Source organism: Carcharodon carcharias, chromosome 1 (genome assembly GCF_017639515.1).
Source record: "Carcharodon carcharias isolate sCarCar2 chromosome 1, sCarCar2.pri, whole genome shotgun sequence".
Classification (NCBI taxonomy): Eukaryota; Metazoa; Chordata; class Chondrichthyes; order Lamniformes; family Lamnidae; genus Carcharodon; species Carcharodon carcharias.
This window is the reverse complement of record NC_054467.1, coordinates 42721625-42735990: the sequence shown is the minus strand read 5'-3', so window position 1 is coordinate 42735990 and position 14366 is coordinate 42721625. Positions and strand designations below refer to the sequence as shown.

Below are 14366 nucleotides of genomic sequence, written 5' to 3'. Positions count from 1 at the left end.
GAATGATTATCTTTTAAGTTGGCTGTTAGTGTAGCTATTAGCGCACTCAGCATTGTTCAGCTAGTGCCGCCAATCATAGAATCACATCTACCAGTAGACGTTTTGTTTTGAGTTTTGCAAGTGCAGGCTGATTGAAGAGTCATGCGGACTCGAAACGTTAACTGTGCTCCTTCCCACAGATGCTGCCAGACCTGCTGAGTTTTTCCAAGTATTTTTGTTTTTGTCTTTGATCTCCAGCATCCGTAGTTTTTTGCTTTTTTTTTGTGATACTCCACCATTTCAGGGTAATTTGAGGTAGACGGGCACTTTTTAGGTCTGAAAGTGGCAGTATTTTGCAAGTTTGTGCAATACACAGCAGACAATGATCCAAACAGGACAGCCATTATCCCGCAAGATAACCAATATTCTCTCCTATTCTGTCACTCAGCCAATTTCGTATTCATTTTGGTACTGTTCCTTTTATTCCATGAGCTCAAGCTTTGCTCACAAGTCTGCTGTCTGGCACTTTATCAAATGCCTTTTGAAGTCCATGTGCACCACATCAATGGCGTTACCTTCACCAACCCTCTCTGTTACCTCATCAAATAACTCAATCAAGCTAGTTAAACAGAATTGGCCCTTAGCAAATCAATGCTGGCTTTCCTTAACTCATCTGCATTTGCCCAAGTGACTATTAATTTTGTCCCAAATGATCATTTTTAGATATCTCTACACCACTAAGTTTAAACTAACTAGCCTGTAATTGCTGGGCTTATCCTTACACTCTTCTTTGAATAAGGTTGTGACATTTACAATACTCCAGTTCTCTGGCATCATCCCTAAATCTAAGAACGTCTGGAAAATTTGTGACTCCACAATTTCCACACTCCTTTCAGTATCCTTGGAAGTGTATCATTTGGTCCTGGTGCTTTTTCAACTTTAAGTACAGACAGCCCATCCAATACCACCTCCTTATCATTTTTAAACATTTCTATTGTCTGAACAAGCCCCTCTTTCAGCTTGACCTGGGCAGCATCATCTTCCTTGCTAAAGACAGATGCAAGGCATTTATTTCATACCTCAGACAAGTCCCCTGCCTCCATGTGTAAATCCCCTTTTTGGTCTCTAATCGGCCCCACTCCTCTGTTTACCACCCTTCTCCTTTTATGTGCTTACAGAAGACTTTTTCGATTCCTTTTGAAGTTAGCTGCCAGTCTCTTTTCACAGTCTCTCTTTTATTTGCTCTTTCAATTCCCATCTGAACCTTCTATAAACAACCTGGTTCTCAGTGTATTATCCACCTGACATCTGTCATAAGTATACTTTTTCTTCTTCATCTTAATCTTTAGTGGTAGTAGTGATAGGGTAGAGAGGGGCATGAGTTCCTCGTGTGTGTTCAGGAGAATTTACTACAGAAGTGTTTCCAGTCCTTCGAGAAAGGAAGCCGCATTGCTGTACCTGGTTCTTGGGAATGAGGTGGACCAAGTGGGTCAAGTGTCAGTAGGAGAACATTTAGGGGACAGTGGTGATCCTGGGAGTTCTGGATTTGTTTGCCCAATCTTTCCCCTTTGTGAGAATATACTGTTACTGTGATGGAACTAGTTCTTCTTTAAATATGGCCCATTCTTCAGTTACAGTTTTGTCTGCCAACCTTTGACTCCAATTTATCTATGTCGGATCCATTCTTACCCCGTTGAAGTTGGCTTTTACCCCAATTAATTATTCTTACTCTGGATTTGTTTGTCCTTTTCCATAGCCAACCTAAACCTTAAGATACAATGACCACTGTCCCCTAAATGTTCTCCTACTAACACCTGACCCACTTGGTCCACCTCATTCCCAAGAACCAGGTACAGCAATGCGGCTTCCTTTCTCGAAGGACTGGAAACACTTCTGTAGTAAATTCTCCTGAACACACACGAGGAACTCATGCCCCTCTCTACCCTATCACTACTACTATTCATGCATTCACATACATGCAGTGCAACCCTAATTTAGATATTATTACTTTTCCTCTTACTCTGAACCCACCTAATACCTTACTATTTCTTACCCTGGTTCTATCTGTCTCCTGCAGTATTCTGTGCAGGTTGATATTCCTCTCTAATCATACTTCTGGTTCCCACACCCCTGCCAACTTAGTTTAAACCCTCCCCTATAGTGGTAGCAAACCCCATCTCAAGGAAAACAGCAAAATACTGCAGATGCTGGAAATCTGAAACAAAAACAGAAAATGCTGGAAAAACTCAGCAGGTCTAACAGCATCTGTAGAGAGGAAAAAAAACAGCGTTAACGTTTTGAGTCCGCATGACTATCTTCATCACTCTGATCAATATAGTCAATACTGAGGAGGACTGCAACAAATTAGAAGGATATTAAGAAACTTGCAGAATGGGCAAATAATTGACAAATGAAGTTCAGTACAATTAAATAAGAGGTAGTACAAGTTGATAGGAAGAATAGGGATATCCCTTATTAATTGGAAGGTGTGAGTCTAAGTGGGTTGTGGAACAATGGGATCTTGGAGTACAAACACCAGTCAATTAAAGTTACACCACAGGTAATCAAGACCATTTTTAAAAAAAAGCAAAGCAAGCATTGGGCTTTATTTCAAGAGGGATAAAATTGAAAAATAGGAAGGTTACGCTGAACCCTTTAACAAACCTTAGTTAGACCTCAGAGTACTGTGCGAAGTTCTGGTCACCATAAGAACATGAGAAATAGCAGCAGGTGTAGGCCATTTGGCCCCTCAAGCCTGCCCCACCATTCAATACGATCCTGGCTAATCTGCTCCAGGCCTCAACTCCTCTTTCATGCCAACTCCTTTATCATGCCAGCTCCTCATAGCCTTCAACTCCTGATATTTCAAAAATCTATCTACCGCATCTTTTAAATACTTTCAGTGATCTAGCCTCCACAACTCTCTGGGGTAGGAAATTCCAGACATTCACTACTCTAAGAGAAGAAATTCCTTCGCACCTCTGTTTTAAATGAGTGAACCCTTATTCTGTAACAATGTCCCCTAGTTCGAGATTCCCCCATTAGTGGAAACATCTTCTCAACATCTACTCTGTTAAGCCCCCTCAGAATCTTGTATGTTTCAATAAGATCACCCCTTTTTTAAACTCTAATGAATAAAGGCCTAACCTGTTTAGCCGTTCTTGATAAGTCAAACCCTTCATCCTAGGAATCAGCCTAGTGAATCTCTTTTGAACTGCCTCCAATGCCAATATTTCCTTTCTTAAATATAGGGACCAAAACTGTACACAGCATTCCAGGTACGGCCTCACCAACACCCTGTACAGTTGTAACAATACTTCCCTATTTTAAAACTCCAACCTCCTAACAATACAGACCAAAATTCCATTTGCCTTCTTAATTACTTGCTGCACCTGCATGCTAACTTTTTGTGTTTCATGCACAAGAACACCCAGATCCCTCTGTGCTACACTTTTTTTGGAATCTCTCACCATTTAAATAATAGTCTGCCTTTTGATTCTTCCTACCAAAGTGCATGACCTCACACTTTCCTACATTAAACTCCATCTGCCAAGTTTTTGCCATTCACTCAACCTGTCTATATCCTTTTGCAGATTCCTTATGTCCTCATCACAACATGCCCTTCCACCTATTTTTGTATCGTCAGCAAATTTGGATATATGACACTCTGTCCTCTCTAAGTCATTTATAAAGAGAGCAAATAATTGAAGCTCTAGGACTGATCCTTGTGGCACTCCATTAGTTACGTCTTTCCAATCTGAAAAAGACCCATTAATCCTGACTCTCTGTCTTCTGTGTTAACGAATCCTCAATTCATGCTAATGCATTACCCCCAATACCATGAGCTTCTATCTTGTGCAATAACCTTTTATGTGGCACCTTTCGAATGACTTCTGGAAATCCAAATACTCAACATCTACCAGTTCTCCTTTATCAACTCTGCTTGTTATATCCTCAAAGAGTTCTAGCAAATTTGCCAAACATGATTTCCCTTTCACAAAACTATGTTGACTCTGTTTAATTATGTTAAGCTTTTCTAAATGCCCTGCTATTTCTTCCTTAATAATGGACTCTAGCATTTTCCCAACTACACATGTTAGGCTGTCTGGCCTGTAGTTTCCTGCTCTTTGTCTCCCTCCCTTCTTAAACAAGAGCGTCACATTAGCAATTTACCAATCCGCTGGGACCCTCCTGGAATCCAGCGAGTTCTGGAATATTTCGACTAGTGCCTCCATTGTCTCTGCAGCCACTTCCTTTGGATGCAGGTCATCAGGCCCTGGCAATGTGTCTGCCTTTAGTCCCAATAGTTTAGTCCCATTATTTTGCCAAATACTTTGTCCCTCATGATAGAGACTGTTGTAAGATCTTTCCTCCCATTAGTTCCTTGCTTATCTGATCTCTTTGGGTGCTTATAGTGCCCTCCACCATGAAGACTGATGCAAGATATTGGTTTAAGTTATCTGCCATTTCCCTGTCCCCCATTATCAATTCTCCAGTCGCATCCTCCAAGGGTCCCAAACTCACTTTAGCCACTCTCTTTTTATACACCCATAGAAGCTCTTGCTGTTTGTTTTAATATTTCTTGCCAATTTACTTTCGTAATCGACTTTCTCCCTCTTTATTAGCTTTTTAGTCATCCGCTGCTGATTCCTAAAAAAAAAAATCCCAATCCTCTGGCCTACCACTAATTTTCCTCACTTTGTATTCCTTAGTTTTTGATTGGATACTCTCCTTGACCACATTTGTTAACTACAGGTGATTCATCTTTCTCATCGAGTCCTTCTTTTTGACTAGGATAAATTTTTGTTGAGCGTTATGAAATAGCTGCTTAAATGTCTGGCACTTCTCATCCACTGACCTTCCCCCTTAGTCTATTTTCCCAGCCCACTTTAGATAACTCTTTCTTCATACCTCTGTAATTGCCAGTATTTAAGTTGAGGACACTGGTTTGAGACCCGAGTTGCTCGCCCTCATTTGAATTTGAAATTCTCCCAAGTTGTGATCGCTGCCCCCTAGAGGATCCTTAACTATGATATCTCTTGTTAATCTGACCTCATTACACATTACTAGATCGAGATCACCACATTGTAAAAACTGGAGAAGTGACAGGAGAAGATTTACAAGGCCTTTTGCTCAAAATAAGAAGACTTGAGGAGTGATCTCATAAAGGTCTTTAAAATTCTGAAAGCTTTTGATAGACTGGATAGAGAAAGAATGTTTCCACTTGTGGGGAAGAGCATAGCTAGAGGTCAATATAAGATTGTCACCAAGGTATCGAAAAAAAATTTAGAAGAAACTTCTTTACCCAAAGAGAGGTGAGAATGTAGCACTCGCAACCAAAGAGCGTGGTTGCAGGGAATAATATAGATGTGTTTAAGGGGAAGCTGGACAAGCGTATGAGGGAGCAGGTATTAGAAAGTTACAATGATAGACTTAAATGAAAAAGACAGGAGGCTCAAGTGGAAACACCAGCATAGTCTGGTTGAGCCAAATGGCTTGTTTCTGTACCATATACTTTCTAATTCTAGGCATTGTATGGGGGAATAGGCATGTGCAGATGTATTGTCTACTCCTGCTCCTACTTTTTATATTCTTAGCTGCCTACCTTATGGTGCGGTAGGGGCACTGTGCAGTACATGGACTGCTGCGGTTCAAGAAGGTGGCTCGCAACCACCTTCTCAAGTTAATTAGAGATGGAAAATAAGTGCTGACCTTGCTAGCATTGCCCACGTTGTATGAACAAATTAAAACAAGCCTGCAAGACTGCCTCTATTAGGAAAAAGTGGACTGATGGCATACCGGAGGGATTCAAATAGGGAGGCTTAGAAGCAAAAATTAGGAGTTAATGACAAATTACATATACATACGTAAATTGTGTACCTTAAAAGGCATTGTATGTAAGCTTATTGTGTTGCAAATTTTAAACTTAATTAAGAACTGTATTAACAATAAAAAATGAAGAGTAGGATTGTTTTAGATTGAGCTAATAATGCTACTCAATGTCAATGATCTAATACAGTAGAAGTGTGAACAGAATTCATTCATAAAAACTAATTACAATATATTGCTAAAGCTTGGCCTCATGCAGTTGAGTGTATTTTTTATTTTGATGCATTTCCAACATCTAAGAAAATTTATGGTTTGTACAGGCAGCGTCTCTTAAAGATAAATGGGGTCTAGGCTATAAGCCCAGCTATAACAGATCAAAAAGTATCTCAGCCTCTGGAAGACCACCTTTGAGAAGACTGGAAAGGACAAGGTGACGTATTTTTACTGTTAAAATTACAGTTTTTGTACTCTTGTGACATCAAGAAGGACTCTGAATTTTTTATATCCCATCCGATGAATTCTGTTTTCAAGTACAATCGCTGTTGTTATGCAGGCAAGCAGAGCAGTAGTTTTGCACATGGCATAAACCTGTAAACTGTAGTGAGATGAATGAGCAATTAATCTGCCTTTGTTGGTGAGGTTACAGAAAGAATGTGGCCAGGAACCTGGGATATATCCCTATTTTTCGAATAATGCCTTGGGCTGTATTCACTTGAACCACCAAAACAGCCAGGCAGGACAGATCTTTAACACCTCAAGCGCAATGTTGGCAATGAAGTATTGCTTTAAAAATATTGTACTGAAGCTTTGGAGCCAGACTTGATCTCACCACATTCTGACTGGAAGGCAATGGTGCTACCAACTGGACCGCATTGATATCTGTCCTATACTTAGAAGAATATGTATTTGCGTAAAGGAATGTGCTTAAATTAATGAAGTATTTTTGTCAAATTGCATTGATTATTTATTAATTAACCAGTACTATTAATATAGTCAGGAATTATTTGTGGCACACCTACCCCTAAAATGTGGGCTACTACAGATATGCTGCTCCATGCCTCTTCATCGTTTTGAATTCACAATCTGCCAGATCTGAAATATTCAGGAAAGAAACAGTGTTGACTAAAGGAAGAAAAATTAAATTCCATGTTTAAATAAAAATCTACAGTTGCTTTATAGTATGTGAGTGGCCCTCAAATGAGCCACTGCACAACATTAGGACTATTGTCAAAAGGTCAGTAATAGTGTATCATTAACTGTAAAGATTCTTTTGGAAAATCAATGAAACTTTATTGGATTGCAGCTTTGAAATAATAACTTGTTAATGCATTTATTGAAATAATAAAGAAAAAAAATCTCATACCAGCATGTTAAACATTTATGTGTGAATATCACAAACTGTAATTTCAAGGCCTATACTTCAGATTAGGGTGACCAGATTTTCAAAATTCAAAACTGGGACACATTGAAAGGCCTTGGGAAGGTAGGCTCAATGATGTTGGGTGGCCAATAGCAGGAGTTTGGGGGAGGGACATTTGAAGGTCAGAGGTCATGTGACATTTCCTGAGCATGTCCAGCCAGGTTTGACAACCTCCAATTATTGAAGATATTAGTTACACACCGCAGATTTTTGTTTCAGTGACATCTCTGCCTCATTTAAAAAAAAACGAACCAAGGCTTCATTTGTCACTAGATCCCAGAATCCTCCATTCCACTGTAACTTTACTATGCAAATGCAAAAGACCAATCTCCATTTATAAGCCTCATTTATTTTCATACGATGGCTTCTAACAATAATATGGATGTTTTGTGGATCTTTTGAGGAAGAGAGTGATGATGGTCTGACAACACAGGTATTGAAAGAGTCGGGCTGAGTGTTGTGAACATACTTGTTTTCACTCACTTAGCCTTCAGTGGATGCTTCCACCAGACAGCATTCAGATGAGAATTATTATTACAGATGAGAAAGGCCCTTTAGTCCATTTAAATTCATCCATGTCAGTGAGTATGTTTTTGGTGGTGTTGGTTTAAGAAGGAGTATTGGCTTGGTCATAGGAATGTACAAGACTAGCATAGACCATTATGTCCACTGGTTAGGACTCAGTTAGAGCTGAGAATGGCCACCTTTGATGGATTCAATTCTGGGCACCACACCACACTTTAGGAAAGGTGCCTGGGCTACAGAGAAGCTGCAGCAGAGATTTACTAGACTGATAAAGGAATTAAAGACTTCAGGCTTATGGAGAAGCTGTTACTGTCATCCTTTTTGAGGGATGCTTGGTAGGGGTGTCCTAATCATGAAGGGTTTTGGTGGAGCAAATGAGGAGAAACTGAGTGAATTTTCTGATCCTGCTGGCAGCAGGCGTGATAGGTGGCGTGCATGGAAAATATGGCGTGACCTGCTTCACGACGGCATGAAGGCAAGTAGCAATCGTGTGCTCAGCCCAACAGTGGCGGGCTGCGTTTCCTGCCATCGGTTGGCGGGGAGCTAATTGTAATACATCAGCATATAATCAAAAGGCCATATCGCCAGGCTCTTGGAACCCCGCCATATTGTCTGTCCAAGTCAGTGGGAAAGCACGTGTTTCACAACACGCAGGCAATGTGTGCACTTGGCGGCCTTCACCTTGGGGAAATTGAGGTGAGTGAGCAGCAGCATTCTCCACAGCTCACCTATTGTTTGCAGGCCTCAGGGGTTGGGGGCAACTGATGCCTGGCCCTGGAGGTGACTGCAGAGGGGGGTGAGAGGTGTCCGGGGGCAAGTGCTGGCCAGCCTTGGAGGCGACTGTTGTCGGGTGGGTGGGTAGGGTGGGGGGGGAGGGGGGGTGCCGTGGTGTCAAGTGCTGCCCTGGCGCTGCATCCTTTGCACAGGCAATCAAGGTGAGGGGCAGGGTAAGCGAGGGAAGTGACCACACCTTAGGGACACCTGTATAAACTGACCATGCCTCCGCAACTGAGATCAGGCACAACAGTGATACGATTGGGGTTGGGCTCCTAGCTTCCCTGCCCATGCAAGCAATGTGGAGATACCAAAAGGTCACCAAGCGCTCCATACCTTACACCCACCCTCTGCACAGACTTAGAATCTGCCAGCCTTTATTGGACCCTGGAGCAGTTGGACTGCACACGTTGTACAATCTCATCACCAACACTGGCCATGTAGCAGTCACTGCTGGAGGCGCTCACAACTCCTTGCAATCTCAGGGTCCCGGTTTGGACCAGTGTTCCCCATGTCACAGGTTGACAGAGCAGCCATGCAGCGCACTCATCTCTGGCCATCCGAGGGGGTGAGCACTCTCTGGGAAGAATTAAGGGGCAGTCACACAGGGCCAGGAAAGGTGCCAGGTACAGCTATGACAATTACGTCTTTCTCTCTCTTTTTCTGAAGCTGCAGGATCATGGATCCTGGTGACCTAGCTGTATGCCTGATGGCCAACAGAGACTGTAGAAAACTGAGGCAAGAGCGACTGAGGCTCCTGGTTGTCCCAAAGTCAGGAGCAACACATGAAGAAGGAGCAGCAGAGGCTCCCGCACACGCTGCCCAGAAGTGACAGCGAGCTGTGGCTGGCCGGCGCCTAGCGACACCCAGGGTCTACAGACGCCGCCTGCCATTCCTGCAGATGACTGAGAACCAGTGTCACTGACTACTGCGCATGCCTAGGGACCCGGTGGCTCACATCTGCCACTTACTGCAGGACTTGGTGCCAAGGGGACATGGAGGGCATCCACTGCCAGTGGCTGTGAAAGTGACCGCGGTGCTCAATTTCTATGCTAGTGGCTCCTTTCAGGGTTCCACAGGTGACCTCTGGGATTTCACAACCCGCCATGAGGTCATGGATGCCATCTTCTCCATGGCACACAACTTTGTGCATTTTGCCCAGGACCGGGACAGCCAGGATGCAAGGGCCCAGGGTTTGCCCTGACCTTGGGATTCCCACAGGTGCAGGGTGTGATTGACTGTACTCATATGGCGCTACACTCAGTGGACTTCATCAACCATAAGGGCTTCCACTCAACTCAACTTGCGGTTGGTATGCGGCCACCATAAACACATCCTGTAGGTGTGCACATGGTTTCCAGGGAGTGTGCACAACACCTGCATCCCGAGTTGCTCGCAGATCTCTGCAGTCTTCCAGGGTCCACAGAGGCTGCAGCTGATGACACCCATGCGGCAGCCTCAGACTGCAGCAGAGTGACACTATAATGAGGCTCATGCAGCAGCTCACAACTTGGTGGAGCAGACCATTGAGATGCTGAAGATGAGGTTCTGGCATTTGGACTGGTCTGGTGGCACCCTGCAATACAGTCCACAGAGGATGTCACACGTCGTCGTCTGCTGCGCCATTTACAACCTAGTGCTGCAACAGAGAGAGGAGCTGGCTGAGGAGAAGATGGAGGAGCTGCACATCTCATCCGTTGAGGAGGACGCTGACAGGGATGAGGGTGAGGGAGTCCCTGATGGTGACAATGATGGGGATGAGGCTCTTGCATTGGCTAGACAAGGTGCACTTGGGAGGCCCTCTTATCTGCCAGATTTGTGGAGGATGATGATGACACGCAGTGAGGTGTTCCCATAGATCTTCACATCGCAATTGTGAACGTTTGACTCCAGTCTGGCTTATGGCAGCGCCAATAACCTCTGTGAGAATTCTCCTATCATGGAGATGCGATGGAGGCCCTAATAGTCGCTCGATCACAGGAGGATGATGACAACATGCAATGAGGACACCCCATAGATCTTCACATAGCCTCTGAGAATGTCTGACTCCCGTCTGGCTGAGGGCAGCTCGCTTGCGCTCCATGATCAAGGCCATCTCATGGATGGCAGCCATGAAACACATCTGATGCTGAGTCTGCCTTCAGCACCTCAGCCCTTCAGGAGTTGGTACAGAGCACAACTGGTCGCAGATACTGGTGCAATGGGGGCTGGCCCCACCTTAAAGATGCTGAGAGCACATAGAGAATGAGAGAACCCTGTAGTGCCTGTCCACCTCATTCTGGCAGCAATGACCAGCACCGCTGAGGTGCAGGTATCAGGTGCTGGATCCTCACTTGGTACAGCAGTGTCGACCTCACTGTCAGCAGTGGGATCCCGATCATCACCAGCCTGCCAAATGGCTCTGTTTTCAAATTCTGTCGCAATTTTGATCTCTGGCATCCCTCCACCTGTCTGCGACCTTTCCCTTCTGTTGTGTGACAGTTTGTCCTGCATGGATAGAGATAGGGAGAGTGTATCAGGATGCCTGCTGGGCCAGATGATGAGTATGCCTGGCCCGCGTGGGTGGTGAGTGGTCCCATGGACTGGTTGAGGACAATGAAGGGGTGTGTCTTAAGGAGTGAATGGCTATGTCCCTTGCACTGGCAGTGAGTGAGGGCCCTGTGGATGTGTGATGGGTTTGTGAGTGAGAGAGTTGGGAGTGATGAAAAGAGTGACTTACCCTGGTGGAATGGAGGCGATCGTCCATCCTTTTGTGGAACTGGGTGACTGTCCTCCTCTGCAGGGTGTTTGCCCTGACCACCACCGCTACCGCCTCCCAAGCCGGGTTGGTGAATTTGCTGCTCATCCTATGGCCAGAGCAGGGGTAGATCAAATCCTGTCGGGTCTCTACAGCATCCAGTAGTCGCTCGAGGGACTCATCGTTGAAGCAGGGGTGCTGCAGTCGTTTTGCCTTTGCTGGCCATGTCTCCTGGGCAGCGGTGGTGAGCTGGTGGTGATGAGCGCTTTGCTGGCGGCTGCCTTTTAAAGATGGTGGCCAGTGTGATGCAACAGTGGGGTGATGGCGAGCGGGCGAACAAGAGCCTGCCCGCCATGGAAACTACGTGTTTCCCAGGAATGAATAAATAATGAGGTGGGCTCAGGAAGATACGCCATGAAAACCCGCCATTTTCGTCTGCAGGTAGGACTCCGTTTTACCTGCCTGCTACAGCACTTAGTGCAATTCTAGGAAAATTCCACCTACTGTTTCTAGTGGCAAGGGAGTTGATAACCTGAGGGCACAGAATTAAGGTAATTGGTAAAAGAATCAAAAGTGACGAGAGGAAAAAAAATCACGCACAGATTTGTAATGATCTGGAATGCACTACTTGAAAAGGTGATGGCTGCATATTCAATAGCAACTTTCAAAAGGGAATTGGATAATTACTTGAAGAGAAAGACGGGAAAGAGCAGGGGAGTGGGATATAATTGCATAGCCCTCTAAAGATTTGGCGCAGAATAAATGGGCTAATGGTGTTACCTGTGCTGTTATTAGCTTATGATTCTTCATTTTATGATGGGAGGCAAAAATTCTGAATAAGTATTAAAGCTTTCAGTGAATTGCTGTCAATATTAACACTATTAACATATACCAGCACTCATCTGTGATCTGCCTCTTTCTCAGCTCACTGCCTGCTTTTGTATTGGGACTGGATTGTCTATGAATCATTAGTGATCCTTAAAAATCATGTTAGGAACATCTGAATGAAATAGTGGAACAAAAACATAATTTGTACTGGAAGAGTGACCTCTGGCCAGAACCTTTTCCAATTACCGAGCTTTTTGAGGTAGTTGGTGGCTTTAGAGATTATTTTTTTAACAAAGAATGGTTGAAGTAGGTTTTTTTTTAATGTATATGTGTGTGTGTGTAAAGAGGTAGCCAGGTTGCAATCTCTGAGACATAGCAAAAACAGTATAAAACCATGGATGTTGAAAGCCCCCTTTCAGTTGAAACCCCACCCTTCTCTCCCACCTCCTCTAAAAGCTTAGGAGAATCAATGTAATCACAAGGCAAAAGTTACTGAACATTCTGCCTCTAATGTAGAATCTGACCACTGGGTCCTGCAGATCTTGCTCACCAGCACAACTAAAGATAAAATACGCTTGCACGGATGCTGCAATATCTATATCTGCAGATACGCATGCCAGAACCACTTTCCAGAGTCAATTAAAAGCTTGTTTATATATGTAGATATTTCAGTATATGTATTTTATTTTTAATTGTAATGGTGAGCGTGATCTGCAGGAACCAGTGTTTGGACAATCTAGTAGAGAACAGTGTGTTCAATAACTCGGTACACAGAACAATCCAGTGCAGCCCCGGTGAACAGAGCCTCTCTATCCCAGCTCATTGGCTTTGCCTGAGTAGCAAGTTCCTGGTTTCAATCTTGCAGCCTTTTGCCTCCAAAACTTCAGGGACAAGCTTACGCCTCTCCCAAGTTATGAGGCGTGCATTCACCTCAAGTGACTCAAAAGCTAGAAACAAACAAACATACCTCAAGTGAGTAGGTTAAAAAAGTTATGGGGGTGGGGGTGGCTTCAGCAGATCTGAAAACCCGGACATTTGAGCAACCTGAAGAAAACTGTTGGGATGCTGGGGTGCTTAGTAAACAATCCAGATGTCCCAGCCAAACTGGCACATCTGGTCATTGTACTAATGCTTTTAGTGTCATATTGTACAGCCTTGAGCATGTGGAGATTTCGGCCTGGTTCAGTTTGAAATATCCTTTGTTTAAAATGAAAAAGTCAATTGTATGTAAGCCTGTCTAGTCATGAATTTGTGGTGAATTCATGCATTCGTATTGATTTATGTGACATAATCCTAATTGTTATTTCAAGTTGTTTTCAGTTGGAATATATAATCTATTCATTGTGTTGCTCATTGATATCACGTTCACATGAGTTTTTCTTTAGTTCTAGAGTTGGTGAGGCAGAAGACCCTAATGAAGTTCAAACTCCAGAACCACCTGGAACAGGAACAGGGCCAAGAGTGACTTTTAAAGTACAGGAATCGGTAAGGGTTTCGTGGAGATTAACAATTAGATGTGATACAAAATGATATTCCTTTTTAAGGTGCCTTTGAGCAGTATGGGAGAAAACAATACAATGATATTGGATGAAAGTCCACTACAAAATAATCTTGCATACATGAATCAAGTTGGTTTAATGGGAAAAATGGTCTTTCTCTGGATTTTATTATATTCTAATCGAGAAATTGGTTTTAATTTCCTAGATGTTTCCAAGGTAGCCAGGAAAATTTTAAAAATGTAGCTTTTTTAGGTTGGCTTGCCCTGGAAACGACCATCCTAAAGATGAATATAATTTAATTTAACTGAATGTTAAAATCTTCCAGATATTTTGTTTTTGCTACAGAAAGTAAATGCTGTTGCAGGTTGTGTCTTTTTTTTAAAAAGCACAAATCATCAGATACTCATTTAAACTTAAGTTTTGCTGGCATGCTAGGTAATAACACGTGACTGGAAACATGATTGGCATTTTAATGTTATTAAGTCAATGGTTTAATTATTTTGCATACGCACTTAAGAAAATATGAACATCAAGCTCAGTTTAAAAAAAATATGAACACCCAGTTTGGTGAAGAATGTATTTGTTGACATCTCAACAATAGAAAAGCGATTGCCATCATGTCATATGCTGGTGACTCAATTTTTAAATGAACTGCAGATGTAGAAGACTTGATATGAAAAAAAGAAACAAGCAGCAAAAAAAAAGAAACAGAGAGTAATAATTTAGTTTTACAGGATCTAGCCCTGGAATCGAATGTTCCTGAATAATAGATTTA

At 43.1% G+C, this 14366-nt stretch overlaps 1 protein-coding gene across 8 annotated transcripts in view; it reads left to right on the top strand.

Annotated features, from left to right (window-relative positions):
- kiaa1109 (KIAA1109 ortholog) overlaps positions 1–14366 on the top strand; it is a 527093-nt gene that overhangs the window by 402949 nt on the left and 109778 nt on the right. For all 8 annotated transcript variants that reach the window (XR_005944164.1, XM_041196895.1, XM_041196846.1 and 5 more), the window contains 2 exons: positions 6129–6238; positions 13478–13577. Coding sequence is in view for 7 of the 8 variants with exons in the window: in XM_041196895.1 (XP_041052829.1) it covers positions 6129–6238; positions 13478–13577 (210 nt within the window). In the remaining variant the exon portion in view is untranslated. The remainder of the gene's footprint in view (positions 1–6128; positions 6239–13477; positions 13578–14366) is intronic.